The 23,052-nt window shown below is 43.7% G+C and overlaps 1 protein-coding gene across 1 annotated transcript in view; it reads right to left on the bottom strand.

Moving 5' to 3' along the window:
* Nucleotides 1–23,052, bottom strand: part of slc6a5 (solute carrier family 6 member 5) — a gene marked incomplete at both ends in the record, with an annotated part of 123,122 nt that overhangs the window by 30,047 nt on the left and 70,023 nt on the right. The window contains one exon of the mRNA XM_084337643.1: nt 2,050–2,314. Within this exon, the coding sequence (XP_084193769.1) occupies nt 2,050–2,314 (265 nt within the window). The remainder of the gene's footprint in view (nt 1–2,049; nt 2,315–23,052) is intronic.

Genomic DNA, 23,052 nt, shown 5'->3' with positions numbered 1-23,052 from the left:
TCATCCAGGCCGAGATGTCGGACAGACAGGCCGAGATCCGCTCAGAGACGTGGATATCTGAGGGAGGGAAGGAGAGGAAGAGTTGAGTATCATCGGCATAACAATGATAGGAGAAGCCATGAGACGTGATAATGTTACCCAGTGATTTAGTGTAGAGGGAGAAGAGAAGGGGTCCTCGAACCGAGCCCTGGGGGACACCCGTCCGCAGGGGGCCGGTGGCCGACAGGGTCCCTCTCCATGACACTTGATTGATTGATTGATTTTATTGATGGATTAAAAACACACAACACGGATCCAAAGGATAACATGAGAAAGAGTAACACCCTTATTTCCGTCATGGTCCCAGGGCTGTTAGGCCACAACAAAACACGACAATAACACAAAACGCATAAATTTAAAACATTATAAGACTAACCTATCGCTAAAATTGTATACCCCACAATAACTAAAAACCGATACTATAGGGGGCTATTCCTCTATTCTGTCCATGAGCCACTTCCTGACGCTTCTCTTGAAGCTGTGGATGCTCAAGCTCTGCTTGATGGGGATAGGCAGCTTGTTCCAATCCTGGTCTCCAGAGAAAGTAAGGGAGCACTGGCCCAGTTTGGATCGGAAAGAAGCAGGCTTCAGGTTTGCTATGCTTGCTCTAGTTCTGTGGCTGTGGGATTCGTTGACCGGGGTGAAGTAGTTCTGGAGGTATCTAGGGGACCTTTGGTTTATAATATTGTGCACTGTTGTTCAGTCTGAGCTGGGTAACTCTGGCCTCCACAGGAAGCCAGTTTAGCTCCTGAAAGTGACTCCTCCCTATGTGGGTGCGAGGGCCAAGACCCATTACCACCCTTACCAGCTTATTTTGGGAAACTTGAAGCTTCTTTTTTATGGTCACTGTCAGGCCCTCGAACCATGACATGCTACCATAGTCAAAGTGGCAGAGTACTAGGCTATTTGCTAGTAGCCTGAGGCTATCTCTGCCAAGGAGGTTGGCTTTCCTAGCTAGGTACCTGGTGCGGGCGTTGACTTTGCCCAGTACTTGGGAGGCCATAGCCTCCCCATCTATGCTCCTGTCTATCATACAGCCTAGATGCTTAGTGCCTAATAGTACTGCCTCTGTCTTACCTAGGTGAAGAGAAAGCCTGTTGTCCGAAAGCCACCTGCTGACCCCTGCAAGTTCTTCACCTAGCATCTGTTCTAGTGTGTTCTGATCCTTGTGTGAGACTAGCAGGGCTGAGTCGTCTGCAAATAAAAACAAGTTACATGAGCATGCTGCTGACATGTCATTTATGTACAGTAAAAAAAGGAGAGGTCCTAGCACGCTTCCTTGTGGGACCCCACATACAATGGGCTTGGCCTCTGACATAGTGCCACTGACCTCAACCCGCTGCACCCTATCAGAAAGGTAGGAAGAGAACCATCTGACCACTGTCTCAGACATACCCAAGGCCTTAAGCTTGGAGAGCAGTAGGTCATGGTTCACTGTGTCGAAAGCCTTCTGTAGGTATAGAAGAACTAGCCCACACAGCTTACCTGAATCTTTCTCCCTCCTGATACTGTCTGTAAGATAAAGAAGACATGTTTCAGTAGAGTAGGACTTCCTAAAGCCGGGTTGGAGGTCGTACAGGAGGTCATGGCTGCTTGCATATTCCTGGACTTGTTCATGGACTATCCTCTCTAGGACTTTGGATAACACACTTAAAATTGAGACTGGTCTATAATAGCTGGGGTCAGATTTGCTCCCTTTTTTATATATAGGGATGACTTTTGTATTCTTGAAGTTGGTGGGTACCTTGCCTAGGTCCAGGGAGAGGTTAATAATATGGGTTACTGATGGAGCTATAACTCCGGCTGCATCCCTCAGAAACCTGGCACTGATGCCATCTAAACCTGTGGCCTTCTTGATTTTGAGCTCACCCAGCATCGCAGCCACTTTGACTACTGACACCTTGCTTAATGAGAACGAGTTTGCCTTAACCCCTCGTTGGCTATAGTAGTTGGAAACAAAGTCATCACCAAACTGCTCTGTCTTGGGAGGTAATTTAGAGACAAGCTTACCTGCTACCGATGTAAAGAAGTTATTAAAGATTGTGGCTACATTCTTTTGATCAAACTCCATTCCCTTGTCTGTGGACAGGCCTATGTTGGACTCAGTAGTCCTTTGGTTGGCATCGCCCCCACAGCCTAGCTGCTTGAGGGTTTTCCACAGTTTAGTTGGGTCATTGCTGTTCTCCTTGATGGTTTCTGCAAAGTATTCTCTCTTAGCTATCCTGATCTTTTCCTGAGTCTGGTTCCTGAGTTTTTTGAAGTGATCAAAGTCAGCCTGATCGTGAGAACAGTTAAACTTGGCTAGGGCAGAGTCCCTCCGTTTGATACTATCACCTATGGTGTGGTCAAACCATGGGTCTGATAGCTGCTTCACTCTGGTTTGTCTAAGGGGGGCTACAGAGTTTATAACCTTCAAGAACAGAGATTTAAAAGTGCCCCATGCTTGGTCTACCTCATTGGCCCTGAGAACTTGAGACCAGTTCACTTGCTCTGCTCTCTTGGTAGGAGCGGTCATTGAGGTATGATGTCAGCCATGTCAGCGCAGAGCCAGCCACTCCCATTCCTGCAAGGGCCGCAAGGAGGATCTAATGGTTGACTGTGTCGAAGGCTGCAGATAGATCTAGGAGAATCAGGACAGAGGAGAGGCCTTTTGCTTTTGCTAAGTGAAATGCCTCTGTGACCGCAATGAGGGCCGTTTCTGTGGAGTGGCCAGTCCGGAAGCCAGACTGATTAGGGTCTAGGTCTAGGAGGTCATTCTGTAAGAGATAAGCAGTAAGTTGGTTGGATACAGCACGTTCAAGTGTTTTAGAAAGGAAGGAGAGAAGAGAGACAGGACGGTAGTTGCCTATGCCGGTAGGGTTGACTGAGGAGTTGATGGTTGCAGTTAGGAATGGGAGGATGTCTGGTGCTATGGTCTGGAGGAGTGGGGAGGGTAGCTGGTCCAGCTGGCATGTAGTCGGACGGTTCGACGTTACCAGTGTCAGGGTCTCGGCTTCTGTAATGGGAGAGAAAGATGACAGAGTGAAGGATGAGGTTCTCGATTCAGCATTTGGAATGGGTGGGGGTTGGGAGAAGGAGCTGCGGATGTTCTCCACTTTTCCCTCAAAGAAGATCGCGAAGTCTTCGGCAGAGAAAGATGAGGGAGGAGGGGGTGGGGGGGGGGGTGAGGAGGGAGGACATGGTAGCAGGCAGTTTGCGAAGATTCTTGGCAGAGGCCTCGATCCTATGGTGAAAGAAAGAAGCTTTGGCATTAGTAATGGTTTTGGAGAATGTTAACAAGAGGTTGTGATATGTGTCGATGTCAGCAGTGAGGCGTGACTTTCTATACTTCCTCTCAGCCGCTCTCAGGACCTGTCTTTGTTCTCTCACTGGATCTGTCAGCCATGGACTGGGTGGGGAACGGCGGGCAGGTTTCTCAACGAGGGGACAGAGCTTGTCGAAGGAGGTTGCAAGGGCTGAGAGGAGGGTGGAGGTTGCCATCTCTGTGGAGAGAGCAGAGAAGGTGTCACTCAAAGGTAGAGCGGATAGTATGTCAGAGGAGAGGGTGGAGGGGGATAGGGAGGGCAGGTTGCGTCTGAGTGAGACGGTTTGCAGTCAACATTGTCGAAACGGATTCTTTTTTAATCGGTTAATTTCCGTTTTATACCATTTTGAAAAACGCTATTTTTTTTAAACTTTCAGAAAAAATTAAGATTCTGCAGGAATCGCGCTTTACTGTAATACACAAAACACGTTGTAATTTTTCGGCCTATTTATGAATCGTTTTCAAATAAACGCTAGATTATCGATAATATATATGTACTTATGCACGCTATAGAAACGGACTGAAAAATCGATTATCTTATTTCCTGATCAGCTACACACACTCACAGCCACACACACACATATGGGACACGTTGATATATAGGTGAAAACAGCTCTGATTATCCCAATACTGGTAAAATAGATTCCTTACCTCAGATCAGATGTTCTCCAAAAAGATTATTCAAATTCCTGATCGCCATTCCAAATATCGATCGCGTTTATTGATCCAACACTGGGTGGTCGAAAGACATATTCCACGCTGTTCTGATGGTGGGCGATGACTGGGATCATCTCCGGTTACTTGCCTGACAAGTAAAATGTGGAATCCGGACTATTTTTTCCCCATGCGTTTCATTCAGTCCAATCAAATGGGGTGCAGTACCATCCGGAGAAACGATAGGGGGCGGTGTTTTCCCTGTTCGAGCTCAGACAGATCCCCACTAGTAAGGTGAGACTAGATTGATGAAACATTTATGGAAATCAATAATAAAAAAAATAACAATTAAAAACGAAATTTCTCGTCAGCTGGCACTTAACGGTTGGCATGAACTAACGAGAAATCTCGTTGCTGGCACTCAAAGTGTTAAGGACGTCGGTAGTAACTTACATTTAACCCAGCTAATAACTGAACCCTAGCTAGACCAAATTTGAAAGACTTCTCAAAATCCTTGTTAATTGATCTTATTTATTTATTTATTTATTTATTTTATCCACTTTTTCTCCTCTTTTTCTTCCCTCCCCTGTCTTGAACGTTGCTCGCATATGCCCCCCACTGGCCGGTTGTAGGGAGGATAGAAGCCTTGCATCACGTGTCCCCTCCGATACACGAGGAGGCAGCCTGTCACATCTTTTCACCTGCCAGCGCGGACTCTCACCTGTGAGGTGTAACGTGTGGGAGGCTCACACTGCCCCCGCTATTTCCTGTCTCTGCTGTCCACAACGTCCAGATTACCACCCATCGACTTCCACCCGCTGACTCTGCCAATTGAGCCAGTATGACGGCCGGCCCAAGCCGGAGGCAACGCTGACACCCGGATAGCTAGACCTAATTTGAAAGACTTCTCAAAATCCTTGTTAATTGATCTTATTTTTTTCAAATATAATTGATCAAATCATGGCCATCATTGGAGCGAGGGATTAGCAATCACTGCCCCGTAGCTCCTGTCAGAAGTGCAAAACTAGCAAAAAAAAAACAAAGTCACACACTTGAATGAAAGTTGAATGAAAAAGAAACCTTAAGAATTTTAATGAGCAACCTTTCTTATAGAGGATGTTAAGCATAGTAATATAAAGTTCACAGCCGAGGCCTCTGGGGCCTCTGGTGGCCCTGGACTTCATTACGGAGACATTCATTTCTCTCGTTGAAGAAAACCTTTTTTAAGAGGCTTAGGATTAACCCTTTCACTACCACACTACCAAAGGGTTAACCCTTTCACCGCGACAATACAGAAGGTTAACCCTTTTCACTGCCACACGACAATGGGTTAACCCTTTCACTACCACACTACAGAAGGTTATCCCTTTCACTACCACATGACAGAAGGTTAACCCTTTCATTACCACACGACAGACGGTTAACCGTCTGTCGTGTGGTAGTGACAGGTTAACCTTCTGTAGTGTGGTAGTGAAAGGGATAACCTTCTGTAGTGTGGTAGTGAAAGGGTTAAAGACAGAATCGCTGTTAATGTTATTCAATAGGAATGGTTGGTGGAATGGTTAAGGTCTGGTCTCATGCTAAGCGATCTGGGAAACTCAAAACAGTGGCTTTACTTCAAACAGCATGTGAGGAAAGCTCTCATTACTATGGCCCATTCAACATCGATTATCTATCGTTCCGGATGTGGGAACGTTATATTTTTTCATTCATACATTGTTGTGTTAATACCGTCTTGAATATAACTATGTTTATAAGCTTTTCTGCTGTAATTCCAAAAACGCTAGTTATAGGCCCAAACGCATATGATAGATTATCGATTGCCGTTTCTTTCCTATACATGCTATATTAAAAAATTCAAATGTATATGCTCGGTATACATTATGCTTCATCATGCGTGGAGGAAAGGGGGGACGGGGGTCGTCTATAATTATTTTATCGTCAGTAACGGCTTTATGTAGTATGGGTTGATATATTGATCAGATTGTTTGCAAACAAAGAAACGCATCGGGCCAGTAAATAACGTTACTGTCCTCTTACTGTTCGCCGATGAGACTGGAAGAAAAAGATCCCAATTATTTGACGCTGATCGCCTAGATCCATTTCCGGTTTGTATGACGCAATAAACGCTGAAATCATATCGATTATTGCGTTATGGAAGCGATCCATATGCACGTCAGTGTTTGTCTGGACCCACGTAACAAGATATTACTGCCGGAGGAATTTCCTCGACGCACCGATCACAACTTCCGGTTTTGAGAGTGTAACTCGCCCGACCATCCACCAGGGGGTGGTATTAGTTTAGGCATTGGTATCTGTTTATCTTTAAGGCCATTGATGGAAAATTGCCACCATACTACATCACAATGATGCTAGATTGGAATTATGGACCTTATCTGACCCGCTCAAATGATTGTCTTACACTCAAGGTCCCACGAGTTCAGTCTGAACTTGCCTTTTGTTTTGATGCATCAGCCTCCTGGAATGATCTTCAACTCACTCAAAAAATCAATACCCTACTACCCTATGGACAAATTAAGAACAAACCTCCCTACCTCAGTGTCTAGCTGTTTTTAATTTGTTCTCTCTTTCTTTGTTTTCGTCTCTTTTTTTTTTTTTTTTTTTATCATTTTTACAGCTTTATTGGTCACGCAGGACCGACAGAGGAGAGCGCGAACGGGAGGAGAGGTGGGGAGGACATGCGACAAATAACGACGGGAGCTGGGATCGAACCCGGGTCGGCCGCGTACTGTAGGTGCGCGAGGCACTATGGTATGCGCCACGAGGGCGCCCCAACCTCTGTTTTTTTATGCAAATTATCTTTCAATAATATCTCATTCACACTCCGACACATATAGGCTAGATCCACAAAGAATGGATTGCACGGAGCAAGTTGCACCCTTACTTACAATTCATTATGAATTGAAAATGGGGGACCCTGATGTAAACAAGACGAGAGTCTTTCTCTGGTCTGCATCCCCTTAACAATTGTGTATATTGAGCCGTACTGTATTGTACCCATTCTGCAATCTGTTAATAAAATGTTCATTCAATCAATCACCGTGCAGATTGATTGATTGAATGAGTATACTTAAGTATGGGTACCGTCTCAAAATCGTACTCAAGTAAAAGTCAGCGTATCTGGCTAAAAACACACTTGAGTAAAAGTAAAAAATTTTCTACTTTTAAATGTACTTAAGTACTAAAAAGTAAAAGTTAAAACTTTTTTTTTCCGGGGCAATGGAATGTTCCGTGTCGTCCTCTTCATCACTCGTACTATTGTTTGTGTCGCACTCTGACTGTCTATTCTTCTGATAGCAGGTGTTTAATCAAAGATCCCCACTTTCTTGTCTTGCACAAGGACCAATCAGCATGGGTATGGGCGGGTTCATTTTCCATTGATGGGGATTTGATTGGCTGTTTTTTTAAATAAAGCTCGGCCGCAGGATTAATAACGGTAACGTTAGTTCGGCCAGAGAAACAAATATACTAATTAAAATGGTTGGACCTGCGAGATTTGTACTTTGTAGGCCTGCATTTTAAATGTAAGGAGTAAAAAGTATGTTTTTTTCCCTCTGAAATGTAATTGTATACAAAAAGTAAAAGTATACCAACCTAATAACACTACAAGTACAAATCCCCAAAAACAGTACTTAAGTATTGTAACGAAGTACAATTACTCAAGTATACACCGCTGATAACAGCCAGTTGATGGCTAATGGACTTCCTAATGTTTGCCGGGCAGTGTACAAACTGGATTGCCTCTCGGCGTAAGGCTATAGCCCATCAATTAGCCTTTCCACGGGGGGAGAGATGTGCCCGCTGACTCCTGCATTTAGCTCCACCAGAAACACAATCAATGGAGAAAAAAGGATTTCAATTTGCCTCACATTGACATTTAAAGTTTTCCTTCATTAGGCTGCATAGGGCAGGAGGAGTAATTACAAGGAGAGGTTGCTACTGCATCAGAATTGTACCCCCCCCCCCCACACACACACACACCCTTCTATCTGGTTCCGTGGTGTGCTGCTGAAAGTCACCTCGCGTTGGCTCCAAGCCTGACTCGTTTGTTACTCAAGGGCTTGGTGTGTGAAACAGTGAGGCCTGGTGGCCCATCTGGAGCAGACACAAATCAAAGGGCTGTACAACAACAGACAGATGTTGTCCTCTCCTCTGTTACCCCTCTGTCACTTGGTGCCTGTGTTAACGTGGATAGTAGGGGTGTAAAGGTACACGCATACATACCGGACCGAACCGTTTCAGTGTGTACCGTACCGTACCGAACGGCTGTGTAGTGTACCGAACGAATACAATGGTATGTTAACCACTAACGACTTAACCACTAACTTTTTTTCACAATCTAATATAATTATTATTATTCAATTATTAATTTCAATATAGAATATTCGTTGACAGCCCTACAAGTACAATTCGTTACTGCACACTACATCACCCCTGAGTACCGAAAACCCGTACCGAACCGCGACTTCAAAACCGAGGTACGTATTGAACCGTGGTTTTTGTGTACCGTTACACCCCATAATGGATAGTGTTTCTATGGTAAATTGACTTGAAATGATTCATTTCAATGAGCAATGCAATAACATTGTGTAAGACCTTTTGGAGCAGAGTGTGGGTTTCAGCTGCTGATCAAAGCGTTTTGGGAGACAGTCGGTGATACAGGACATCGTAAAACCCCCCACGAGGACAACTGTTCTGTTGTGTAAACAGGTCGCATTCTGTGAGAGTTGGGAACCAAACAGGAACGCCGATTTGGTTAGACCAGTCTCTAGAGAACTATTTCAAAGTATTAGTTTAAGTAACTGCCAAGCAGGCTGTTGGTACATCACTGTAAATGCCAATGTCTGTTATTATAGTGTAACTCAAATATAGACTGCTTAGTATTGAACTGTATGCGTTAAATATAGAATACATGAATGATTAGTTCCTGACAGGGAGTTTCACTCTTAGCGTGGGAATCTCTTCTGACCATATACTCAGAGAAACACAGACAATGGAGAATGTTAATGTAGTCAGCGCCAGAACAATGAGACCAAAAGTCACACCTCAGTGTGACTAGCTTACAGTAGTGATAGCTGGTCTTACCAAGACCCCAGACTTGCTCTGGAAATATATCTAAAAAAACATAGGATTATATATCACAACTATATTACATTAATCTGACTTATTAGATAAAAAGGGATATTTGAATGTCATTAGAATTTCAACTGTCTATGAAGATAATAGAACATGTTCTTCTACTTCTCTGTTAAAATGTTTATATATATATATAGTATATAGATTGTCTGGTATTAAACTATAGGTAACGAATACATTGTTTTAATTTTGGATATATATAATTCAGTATACTAAAGATACACATTAGAAATGTTTTATTATTCAACTGCTACACAAGAAATGACTCTGAGGAAATCATCCTCTCATGGGGAGAAGCCAGCAGATTCCACAGTCAGCAAGACGCCAGGTGTGAAATGACATGACCGTATTTGGAAAGACCGGCCCAGAAGGGAGACAATGTTTTGGATGTAACTTTTGATTGGCCAGACAAGGCCAGGCAGTGTGTGATGTCATGCTTAGTATAAAAGAGAAAAACAGTAATAAATCGGGAGGTCAGACACCCAGTCTGAGCCTCCTCCGTCCCCATTCTTCAGATGACAATATGGCAATATGTGTGAGTACTATTCGGTAGCACTTTATAATAACACCCTGTTATAATACATTTATAAGGTATTTGTAGATAATGGACTAATCATGAACAAACCATTTATATACATTCATAAATCATTTATAACTATATTTGTATAACATTTACAAAGTATTTATAACGCATTAGTGGATAATGAACTAATCATGAACAAACCATTTATATACATTCATAAATGATTATTAAATCATTTATAGCTATATTTGTATAACATTTACAGATTATTTCTACATTATTTATAACTCATTATCAACATTGTTTGTACTTGATTTGTTCATCATGTTGTTTAATGTGTAGTAACACATTTGTAGATGCTTTGAAAAATTGATATGAAAAAACGACTATACTGTATCTCCATTTATTTTTCAGAGGAAGTCTCACGAGAGTGAGACTTGACTTCACATGTGTTGCCGTCTGTTTGAATGTAACGTTAGCGCCCACCACATCAAGTACGTCTACACAACATATAAGAGTGGTACTTGTTTGTATAGGTCGGAAATGGTGGAATAGATTTACCAACAAAAAAGGTGTTTAAACTGCTCATACCTTATTAAAAGCGTGGGGCAGGAGCAGCACGGATAACTTGGTTCTGCATGTATCGTGCTTCCATTCAAACATACGGCAACACACGTGAAGTCAAGTCTCACTCTCGTGAGACTTCCTCTCTAGATACTCTACCTGGCCAGGGTACTCCTGGGTCCTAGTGCCCCCCCCATGTTACACTATATGTCATGCACATGTATTTTATATGTTAATACAATTGCATTTATCTTTAGTCCTAATTCTGTCACTGTTTGATGTCACAAAGAAGGGTGTATCCGAAAGCTGTCTACAACATTTGTAACATGTGATGAAAAAGTAAACAAATAATTAACTGTATTAGACATTTGTTAATGATGAATAGCCCGCGAATGCCCCCCCATAGCGCCGAGACTGACCGGGTGCACACTAGGTGCTACATATGCACGTGCATGACCACATGATAAGCGTAGTGTTGTGTTATGCATCGGTCATCTCATATGGATCAATTATAGATTTTACATCTTGGGCTCTAAAGTGTAATGACTACAATCTGTCTAAAGGTCAGTCCTGCTCTCAACAGACCATCAGTGTCACAGTGTAACATTCATGTATAATTTGTTCATCATAGTGTTGCGTTTATCCGATAATCTTCAATAATGAAAGGTAGAATTAATCTTTCAGAGGTTTATTCAAAAGTGAACAAGCAATAGTACAAACAGGAAATAATATGTTGGCAAGGAAAAAATACATTGCAATGGGCAGAATATACAGTACCGTGGAGATGCCAAGACATTCTGCCAAGAACAGAGAAAACAAGTGTCTTATATATTGTAACCGGGCATGCTATCAGCTTTGGTAAATTCTAAACCTTGAACATTGTAGCAGAGAAACAAGACTAAAACAAGACTAAATATGCTTATAGATTTAGAATAGCAGACTTAAGGTATGGTCTAGAATTCCAGCTGAGTTCAACAGTTCTTTGTTTTAGAACACAGACTATCGTCTCCTGCTACAACAGGTGGCTGTTGTGAGTTGTGAGTTTTTTTTTTTTTTGTTTTCTTTATATATTATCTTTTTCCCCCTTCTTTTTCAGTTTTTCTCCCATCCCAATGTTAGTCGTTATGCCAATTCCCAATCCCCTTCCTGGTCGTTGCGCACTCTACCCCCTACCATCGGTCCGGGAGGGTGGAGACTATCACATGCTTCCTCCGACACATGTGTAACCCACCCACCAGTGACCAGGCCACCACTTTTTTTCACCTGGCAGCGCGGACTCTCACTGGGAGAGTGTAACATGTGGAAGGTCACACTACCTCTCCTAGATCCTTCCCTTGCTGTGCAGGCGCCCCGACCGAACTGTAGGAGTCGCTGTTTACAACGACCAGGACCCACCCTCGCCGGCTTCCCTCCCGCTAACACTGCCAATTGTGTTAGTATGGACGGTCGGCCAAGCCGGAGGCACCACAGCTGGATTCGATCCCACAGTCTCTGTGGTGGTAGACAGACGCTTAGTCCGCTGCGCTACCCGGCCACCCGAGTTGTGAGGAATTTGATGACATTCCATGTGTGAGCACAAATAGAATTGCCTTTTGTTAGCAAAAATAGCCAAAGTCTCACAATAGTGATTAGTTTAACCTCTTAAGCTTACCCCACATTTTGCATAAAACGCCTGACGATTGCATACCCAAAGTCATTTGCGATTTATTATACTTTATACATAAGAACATGCATGAGTCTGGTCTCTTTTGAAAGGTAACATTCTGAAGTTTCTAACACAATAAAGAATTCATTCTATCTCTCACTTTGAGTGCTAATGTAACAGAGAAACAGAGGTTAGATGAGATCAGGGGTGTAGGTTTGATATGTACGTAATATGTGAGCACACAAAGTGCGCAAGCAGAACATTATTTGGCACTAATTTGAGCATAAATGCTGTTTTCTGAGCTACAAATAGCATCAGATGATCCTGATGACTTTAATTAACCTCCCGAACTGATACATTTGGCCTACATGTGCACTAATCAGCTTAAAACATTCGAAGAGGTTACTTTCATTGTCTGGGTATATTGACATACAGGGTACAGAGAGAGGGACAGACACAGGCTACAGAGAGAGAGACAGACACAGGCTACAGAGAGAGACAGACACAGGCTACAGAGAGAGAGACAGACACAGGCTACAGAGAGAGAGACAGAGACAGGGTACAGAGAGAGAGACAGACACAGGCTACAGAGAGAGACAGACACAGGCTACAGAGAGAGAGACAGAGACAGGCTACAGAGAGAGGGACAGACACAGGCTACAGAGAGAGACAGACACAGGCTACAGAGAGAGAGACAGAGACAGGCTACAGAGAGAGAGACAGACACAGGCTACAGAGAGAGACAGACACAGGCTACAGAGAGAGAGACAGAGACAGGCTACAGAGAGAGAGACAGACACAGGCTACAGAGAGAGACAGACACAGGCTACAGAGAGAGACAGACACAGGCTACAGAGAGAGGGACAGACACAGGCTACAGAGAGAGACAGAGACAGGCTACAGAGAGAGACAGACACATGCTACAGAGAGAGGGACAGACACAGGCTACAGAGAGAGACAGAGACAGGCTACAGAGAGAGAGACAGACAAAAGCTATAGAGAGAGGGACAGACACATACATACAGGAAATGCATGTCAGTAGTTATAATTACTGAGAAATGTTTGTCTGAAGAAGTCGTCACCAAAATTAAATTTATTTTTCTTGATATACTATACTGTATGAACTGGTATGACTGAATGTTTTACAATTAATTAAAAAAAAATTGTATGTGTCAAAAAGATTTGTGCCGTTAATACGCATTTGCTTTGACAGCCCTACTATAAATATGACACTGATTTATACAAGCATTTTGGTGGACATTAAAATTAGCAAGCCTCAGGAGACCAAAGCGATGGAATAGAGGACGTGTGGGCGTATTAAACCCGGACCATGACACAACTCGTAGTATTTTCTTTTGCAGACTTTCAAGTTTCTTGAGATGGCTGGGGTAAGTGTTGCACCATATGACATTACAGTAATTAACGTGGGGTTCAAACAAAGTTTTATTAACTTTTATAGAGAGTATGCACTTTGCTACTATGTCTACACAACTATATACTGTGCCTACACTACCTAATATGCTAATGTGTATATACTACTATGCACTCAAGTAATAGAGTGTAACACTCAAGTTTGACACCGTTTGACAAACGATATCACTTTTCACTATTTGCTGCCAGGGGTTAAGTGTCATGCTCAAGGACGACTATTCTACCTCCTGAGCCACTTATACAAAACTTGCAAGTCGCTTTGGATAAAAGAGTCAGCTTAATGACTAAATGTAAAGGTAAATGCAATAGTATGCTTACCACACCTCCCTTTGCCTTGGTTTAATAAGTATACGACTCTGGTGGCAGTAAAAACAAAATGATAGCAAAGAAATGTAATCAAAGAAAACAAAGCAAGGTTGTGAATGTTATCCGTCCTGACGCTTGGATATCTTAGCCTAGTTGAAGTCCTCACACACTCCAGGTTGAGAGCCAGGACTGCAGGATAATACAGGCTGTATTCCACTTCAGACTCCCAGAGCTTTGTCCTCACTGCATTGAAGGTAGCCCTGGGCTTGCTTTTCTTCACCAGTAGATCCGAGTGGATTAATGTGCTTTGGAAGGTGAGGGAACCTTTCCCCCTGGCGAGGCCCACAATCCTCTCTTTTTTTGCATAGTAATGCAGCTTTTCTTGGCTTTGGCGCTAGCAATCTATGGGCTCGGCCTACGGCGCCCATTACTGGGGATGGAACATTCTCAGCCAACAAAATCTCCAGGATAAGTGATTTTAGTGGAGCAAGTTCCCCCATATTGCCCCCCCTTCCCTGCTTATATAATAAAAGTTTTTATTATTCGTAATTTTTTACTATTGGATTACCGATCTGGATTATTAACTGTTGGAACTAAATGTACGTGACTAATGAGATAACGGATATAATGTCTATGAATTACTGCGTGTTGGAAGCTTAACTATGAACAGCTAGAACTGTGCTGCGTCCGCTATGTTTTTCCATAAGCTGCACCTAGAACATTGGGCACTATTGGACACATTTTGCCATTTTGGCGAGACAACTGTTTGTACGTGCCGCCATCTTGGCTCCCATATCCACCTTTAAGCTTCTGTGGCCATGTGAGACGTCCCGTTACCGTATGTGCACTAGGTTCTGCTGTGGCCATGTGAGACGTCCCGTTACCGTATGTGCACTAGGTTCTGCTGTGGCCATGTGTGACGTCCCGTTACCGTATGTGCACTAGGTTCTGCTGTGGCCATGTGTGACGTCCCGTTACCGTATGTGCACTAGGTTCTGCTGTGGCCATGTCAGACGTCCCGTTACCGTATGTGCACTAGGTTCTGCTGTGGCCATGTCAGACGTCCCGTTACCGTATGTGCACTAGGTTCTGCTGTGGCCATGTGTGACGTCCCGTTACCGTATGTGCACTAGGTTCTGCTGTGGCCATGTGTGACGTCCCGTTACCGTATGTGCACTAGGTTCTGCTGTGGCCATGTGAGACGTCCCGTTACCGTATGTGCACTAGGTTCTGCTGTGGCCATGTGAGACGTCCCGTTACCGTATGTGCACTAGGTTCTGCTGTTGATACGGAGTGTGAAAAAGGAGATTCCCTAACCCCCTTAGCCATAGTGTGTTTTTGCACTGTATTAGATATCCAAATAATTTCCCTCTATTATACCTTCATCTGTTGTCCTGCTGTGTTACTGCTTTGGGAACCTGTGGAGCCTAGTCCAGTAAACCTGTGTGACCTGTGACCCGTGACATTCCTGCTGCAGCAGTACCCCCGAAATCGCCTTTTTGCTTCTTCTTTTTTTGCAATATTGAGATTTTGTTATATTTTGCTTCCTTAACACATTGGGCGCCGGGCATTGTGCCCATCATTATACCCAGTCTGCCAGCACTGTAACCCTATGGAGATGTTTACCTTCTTTGCAGGGCTATAACTTTTTAAATATTATAACATCGATTATCTATCGTTCCGGATGTGGGAACGTTATATTTTTTCATGCATACATTGTTGTGTTAATACCTTCGAGAATATAAGTATGTTTATAAGCTTTTCTGCTGTAATTCCAAAAACGCTAGTTATAGGCCCTGACGCATATGATAGATTATCGATTGGCGTTTCTTTCCTATACACGCTATATAAAAAAATTCAAATGTATATGATCGGTATATCATCATGCGTGAAGGAAAGGGGGGACGGGGGTCGTTTATAATTCCTTGATCGTCAGTAACGGCTTTATTTAGTATGGGTTGATATATTGATCAGACTGATTGCAAACAAGGAAATGGACAATCGGGCTGAAAATAACGTTAGTGTCCTCTTACTGTTCGCCGATGAGACTGTAGGAAAAAGATCCCAATTATTTGACGTCGATCTCCTAGATCCATTTCCGGTTTGTATGGCGCAATAAACGGCGAAATCATATAGATTATTGCGTTGTGTTTGGACCCACGTAACAAGATATGACTGCCGGAGGGATTTCCCCAACGCACCGATCGCCACTTCCGGTTTGACATGAGTGTAACTCGCCCGACCATCCACCAGGCGGCGGTATTGAGGCGTTGCAATCTCAGACAGGGTGCCGCTGCAGTCCGGAGGGAGGCTGGATGAATTATGAATGCCATGGCGAAAAAATGAAATATTGATCCCAAAAATGATTTACGCCGTTGTTGGGGTTCAACGCATGGCGGGCAATAACGACTTATGCCGTTTATGGCGCACAATGTGTTAACATGTCTTATTTCAAACTAGTAGCAATAAAATATTGAAAACAGACAATTAGTTGTTTATTTTACTTAATTTTGTCTGATTGTGTCCATAGATCACAATTACAATACAGAACTTTGAGGTCGTTTTCTGAAAAACTAGTTTTTATGCATTTTACTTACACACAAAGACACATAACTCCATTTCCCTAGTACCTACACACACCAAACTTTCCACATTTCTTCCCATCCATATTTTGCTTCTTATTTCAGAGGGGTTTGTTGATTTTAATGGTGAAGTGCCTCATTTGCATATAAAAATATAAAATTCATAAAACTTGCAATATATTTTTTCTTAGTATGTACATAACAAACTGGGAAAGTTTCATAGTGATATCTATTCAAATATTTGTTTTGCCTATAGGGGGTACTGTCTCGCCTTAAATCCTTGGACTCTGTATATCACTCTGCCCTCAGATTCATCACTAATGAATGATGGATACGCCAGTTCCCTGTTATAAATCACAATCAACTTGAAACTTTGCACACATGAGCGCCCTCTTAATACTGTTGATTAAAGTTGGGACTCGGTCCCTTTCAAAGTGGAGCATGGTGCGGTTTGCTGTTGGTGTGAACGCAATCAAAATTTATATAGTACCTAATCTAGGAAGCGCAGGGTTTTTGAAAGTGAGTGTGAATGAGAGTGTGCGAGTGTGTGTGTGTGTGTGTGTGTGTGTGTGTGTGTGTGTGTGTGTGTGTGTGTGTGTGTGTGTGTGTGTGTGTGTGTGTGTGTGTGTGTGTGTGTGTGTGTGTGTGTGTGTGTGTGTATGTGTGTGTGTGTGCGAGCGAGCATGAGAGAGCGAGTGTGTGAGAGCGCGCGTGTGTGTGTGCGAGCAAGCATGAGAGAGAGTGTGTGTGTGAGCGGGATTTTCCCGAAAATGATCTGTCCAATAGAATGAACGACTTGGCAACTGCATGTCCTATGTTTACAAATTAGGTTTGCTCAAAAAAGGGCAGTATTTATATATTTGTATATTATATACTGTAACTGTATAACTGTAACACTGTATATTATAAGTTTATCCTGCTCAAAGCACTTCACCATTTTAATATTGTGTATTGAGCCGTACTGTATTGTAGCCATTCTCCAATCTGTTAAATAAAGTTTTCATTCATTCATTACACTACTGTACGTACACAATCATACGTGTAAAACCGACAAGATTGCAGCAGAGTAGATTTTCGAGTGATGACAGACTGTCACAGACTGATTGAATGACAGGTGAAACAACTAATTGTATTCACCTCCCGTCTCCCGCCCTTCCCACGCGCCACGAACCACTGAGCTACTGTGATACAGTTCTTGCGCAGTCAGTCGATTTGAGCTAGTAGTCAGACTTTGCTAGCACAGAATGTCTCACTCGCAGAAAAGACAAATATCAGATTTATTTTCTAAACGTCCCGCCGGTCCAAGTGACAGTCCCACTAAATCTGATAAACGTCAGAGAGAGACAGAGACGACAGTTTCAGCCTCAGCATCAGGTATTGAAGAGTTAACTGAGTCTGTTCCCCTATACCCCCCCTCGGGCACCAGGGGCTTCCACTGAGGGGTGATGCAAATAGGGATGGGGTGTTATGGCAGCTCATGATGGAAAGAGTGCGCACTGAGTCTGATCCCGACAACTGGATGTCCAACAACATCCAAAACAAAATCTTACAGCTGTTTGCCCATGATATTCAGCGACAAATTAGAGGCAAAGCATCCAAAAGCCCATTCTTTGGCTTGAGCGCTGACGGAACCACTGATGTCACTCACTGGAAAAGAACAATTCTCGTGTAATATACAGTTTGCCGATGACAACTTGGAAGCTCAGAACTTCTTTTGGGGTTTTTACAATGCCCGGCCCAGACACAACAGCCGAGACGCTGTTTTTGTGTATAAAATACTTTTACGCCTCGACCTGCCCATGGAGAGGCTGATAGGATACTGTTTTGACGGGGCCAGCAACATGTCTGGGGGGTACAGGCTAGACCAGGGGTTCCCAAACTTTTCAGGCCGCGACCCAAAAAAAACTGTGTCAGAGAGCTGCGACCCCCACTATTATAGGAGGTAAAAAAATATATATAATAATAATAATAATATTCATATATATTTTAATTTTTTTATAAATGGAAATGTATGGTTGAAACATGCAAACGTTCAAACGCACACACACTAATACGCATTGGAGGCTTTTAACCAGGGCCGGACTGGGGAAATCATTCAGGCCAGGAAATATAGTGCAAAATATAGCCCCAGTCAGGCCACTTTTTAAGCAGGGGGTCTGGGGGTCCCCCACCAGGATTCTTTTTGTTACAAAGACTTAATTTCCTGCATTCTGGTGCAGGAATTTTTTTATTTGTACCCTTTAAATGCCAGTGTTTGTGATGGCATCACAAATTATTGTTAAACAAACAGGCTAGCATATGTATGATTAGCAACAACACAGATTTTTATGGATTTTCAGTTTTTTTGTAATTGATAAATACAATATTTTATTCAACTTCAGCCCTGATCATAACACCACATATAAATTTTATAATTCTAACCCTTTAACACTTTGAGCGCCACGCCAGGTTTTCCTTTTTACCGGCTGAATGCCACCATCGGCGCCAATGTTAACGTTAATATCGCCTAATCTATGTTTAAAATTATGGCTATGTGTCTAATCTGCCCATCGCATTATCAAATACTATTTTCCAGTCAGTGCTGTCATGGCAGATTGTTTTTTTATCGCGGCATTTCCGTTTCAGAGCATTTAGAAAAGCACCCGTTTTCAGATAAAAAAACAGCTCATTCTGGAGCATTCTATGAAAATCGCCTTTTACTGGAATATTCCACAACGTTGATATTCGTCGGCCTTTTTATGAATCGTTTTCAAATAAACGCTAGATGATCAATATTATACGTGCACGCAAGCACATTCGAGCCGCGCACGGATAATCGCCCCGTTGATTTCCTCATGGACTTTTACAGTGAAACCGAAAGAAGACATTTCACAAAATAGCTTATAACTTCATCAAACTTACTCTGATTATCCTAACACTGATAACATAGAGTCCTTACCTGACATCAGATGGTATCCAACTGGTATATTCCAATTCCTGATCACCATTCGAAAAAATCGATACGTGTATGGATCCAACGCGATACAGTAGAACTCCATGATCAGCGGGGATCTGAGGTTCCAGAATGAACTGTGGTAACCCCGGCTGGATCAGTGGACTGGAAAATGTGGAGTACCGGATTTTTTTCCCCATTAATTTTCATTGAGTCCATTCCAAAATCACTTATGTCATCTGGGAGACGACAGGGGGCGCTTTTTTCCACAATGATTGCAGGCGCCGCTCGGCTATACTCGGGTAGGCTCGGGTGATGCAATATGATTTCAGATCGCTAAAAAAATAAATAAAAAAAAAATAAGAGAAATCTCGTGAGTGGCTTTCAACCACCTATAAAAAAACACGAGAAATCTCGTGAGTGGCACGGAAAGAGTTAAATGCCAGTGTGTGTGATGGCATATTGCAATATATCAAATGCAAAGTAGATTTTTCAGGGGGGGGTTATTACAGGCTAGCATGTGTCAATGATTAGCAGTTTTTTGTAAGGGTCCCGCCTCCACCAATCACATGCGGCTCCCTTTGTGTGTGTGTGTGTGTGAGAGCAAGAGAGAGAGAGATAGTTCTCCAACTTGTGTGAGTTGCAGTGATCTCCTGGTTGTTCCCCACCTAGGTTATCTAACTATTGCGCTGGTGCAACTAGAAACACTGGCCTGGCCTGCTTCTAAGTTCAGTGGCCTGACTGCAAAAAAAAATTAAAAAATTGGATTTTTATTATTATTATTTTTTATCATCTGGCGACCCCCCCGCGGCGGCTCAAAGGCCGCACCCCCTACCGATTTAAAGTTCCAACGTGCCTGCCAGAAAGTCCGGACTATCCGTGGACTTTCAAATGTGAACACGGCCATAGCGTTTAGGGCTTTGCGCTTATTTACCACCATGTCTGTGAAGATGGTATGTGCGTAGCAAAAACTGCTCGGTGCAATTGACGCCGGGCTTTGTGGATTTGGAGCAATTCTGGACGAGGCTCATTTGCATAGAAAGGGGACATGTTCCGCCCATATTACCTAATTTAAATACGCGCCAATTGCACCGGACGCAATGCTGATGGAACGCAGTTGCCACCTCATTCACCCGTTGCACGTCCTCTGTGGATACCAAACTGAGTTTCAGAGCGGCTTTGCATCGGAAAAAGCTGCGCAAACCCTTTGTGGATCCCGCCCTGTTAGAGTTAGAGGTTCTATGTAGGATTGCAAGTAACTGTCTAACTGTATTTAACTGTTTCCCCTGACTGTACATAACTGTTTTCAACTAGAGGGCGCTATAGGCGGAGCCACTAATGCTACCACCAGGTGAAGAGTATTTAAGGAGATGTCTCCTCCCTCTCTACCTCTTTCCCACCTGCCTCTCACGGAGAGGAGAACTCATGTACTGCTGCCTTGCCATGTAAATAATAAACCACGCCGATTAAAGGCTGAAGGTAGAAACCATGCCTCATGACCACATTATTGTCGCCCCATAGCCAGACTCTGTCAACAGGTTATGGGCCCAGATCACGCAAGGGCGAAATAATAAAGGGTAGCAAGTTTAGCTGAAGTATAGGCTAGGTTAGCACCGGGAGCACCGCGTGGCTAGACTTCTTTCGTGTAACGTCAGAGGTCCAACTCCGTATCTTAGCCATGCCCTTAACTCTGGTCCCACATCAAAGAGGCTGGCTTCCGAGGGTGGTTTGTATAGGGGGCAGATGGTCAGGATGTGGTCAACAGTCTGCTCAGGGTCTCCACACTCACATGGCCCTCATTCAATGAAAAGGCAGAGGACTACGAGCTCTGGGAAGAGCGCATGTTATGCTGCATGCACGGTGTGGGACTGAAGACAACGATCTTGACGGCCCCCGCGGGAGACCTGACGGCGGAAGCACAAGCCCTGGACGACAAGCGTAATGCAGACGCATACTGTGAGTTAGCACCACTGCTCGACGACACAAGCTTGGGGCTGATCTTCCGCGACACTAAAGACAAAGGCCGAGAAAGCCTGGGAGTGTTGAGAGAACATTATATCGGGCAAGGAAGACCCCGAGTCGTGGCCCTCCACATAACACTAACAGCACTGAAGAAGGGGCACACCGAGACTCTGACCGAATACGTCATCAGAGCTGAGCAGATCATGACGGCATTGAAGAGTGCAGGAGAAGCACCAAGCGATGGGCTAATGATGGCAATGGTGATGAGGGGACTACCGGAGCTAGGTTCTGTACAAACGCACAGGTTTGCTTCACAGACAGTGAGGGGCGCCGGTGTACAGTGACGTTAAAGAACGCTCTTTACGTACCATCGTTCCCACAAGGACTATTCTCTGTAATAGCTGCTACTGCGAACGGTGCCAAAGTATTCTTCGATAAAGGTAAAAAATGTCTTGTAGAGCCCGATGGTACACGATTTAACATAAAGGTGTACCAGAGAATGTATTATCTGCAAACAGAGTGTAATGACAACGACAAGTGTAATGAGGATAATGATATGTGTAACGTGACTGTCAGTCACGATATTCAGACATGGCATGAGATTATGGGTCATTGTAATTACGAGGATTTACTGAAACTGCAAGCAGTGACAGAAGGCATGCACATTGAAGGTGAAAAGCGTAGACCTGACAAAGAATGTGTAGTGTGCATAAAGGGGAAGTTGACTCAATCGAGAAACAGAAATCCCACAGAAAAAGTAAAGGTACCACTTGCGCTAGTTAACACAGATCTAGCCGGTCCAGTAAGAAACTAGTCCATAGGAGGCTTTAGATTGTACAGTATTTACAGCTAGAATGCACACATTTGGATCAGTGTGTTATGCTTACCTGCAGGACAGAGGAAAGCTCGAGTCCAGATGTGAAAAAGGACTCTTTGTAGGGCACGACAAAGGAAGCCCCGCTTTCCTAGTTTATCATCCCGGTAAAGGGAGAGTGCAGAAACACAGGCTAGTCAAGTTTGTCACAAAGACAACATGTGAGAGCGAGACACAGACAGAGGAGCCAGAGCTGGACTCCAGAGTAAGGTATGAAGAAACAGAGACACCTCAGCCCAGTGTACTTAACACGGTCGTGCAGACAGACAGTCAGCAACCCCCAGAGGGCGATGACGAGGAGCACCCGAGGGTGACATCACGTGCCCCAAGCAGTGGGAGGTATCCCTCAAGGGAACACAAACCCCCAAAATATCTGACAGACTATGCCTGGAGAGAAAGTGACGAGGATGACAGTACACTTACCACCATTGATTACTGCTACAGAGTAGTCAGTGGGGTATCTCAGACCTTTAAAGAGGCCATAGTGTGAGGTTTTGTCCGCTCCCCACCCACTCGCTCCGTTCCTTTAAGGTATTTTGTTAATTAATTGCATTCCGCGCCTCACGCTTCTTTCCTGTAAGATGCCGTGTTGATTGGTGCTCTCCCCACCACACGCTTCTGGAGCAATGATCAATTTCATCCCGCAGCTGTCACAGCTTGTCATTTAGCGCCCCGTGGCTTTAAATACCCTGATCTCCCTAATACCGATGTTGGATCGTTTTGAATATTCCCTGCATCTGCCTTTCTTTCCCGTCGCTGTCTGTTGCTCCCCAGGACTCTCGTGAAGTATCCCTGTTGGAGAACCTGATTCCCCGTACGAAGCTACGCCTCGTTTATCTGCCCGCTTTACGCGTTGCGCTCTGGTGAGTTTTTGGAAAACAGTTCTTTTTGGATCACTCGTTTTTTGTGTGTTTGTGAAACACCGAAGAGATCCCGTTTTTGTTATACTGTTCTCACCTATTTTTTGTTGTTGGATTTACACCTTGGATTACCGTATTGTTTTTTCTCTGGACTCTGCTAACTGTGTGTATCACACCGAAGATCAAGTCACTTGGGAATTGTTTGGATCAGTCACCTCT

Source organism: Notolepis coatsorum, assembly GCF_963971535.1.
Source record: "Notolepis coatsorum genome assembly, chromosome: 20".
NCBI lineage: Eukaryota > Metazoa > Chordata > Actinopteri > Aulopiformes > Paralepididae > Notolepis > Notolepis coatsorum.
Note: the sequence above shows the minus strand (reverse complement) of the source record. Positions and strands in the feature narration are given on the sequence as shown.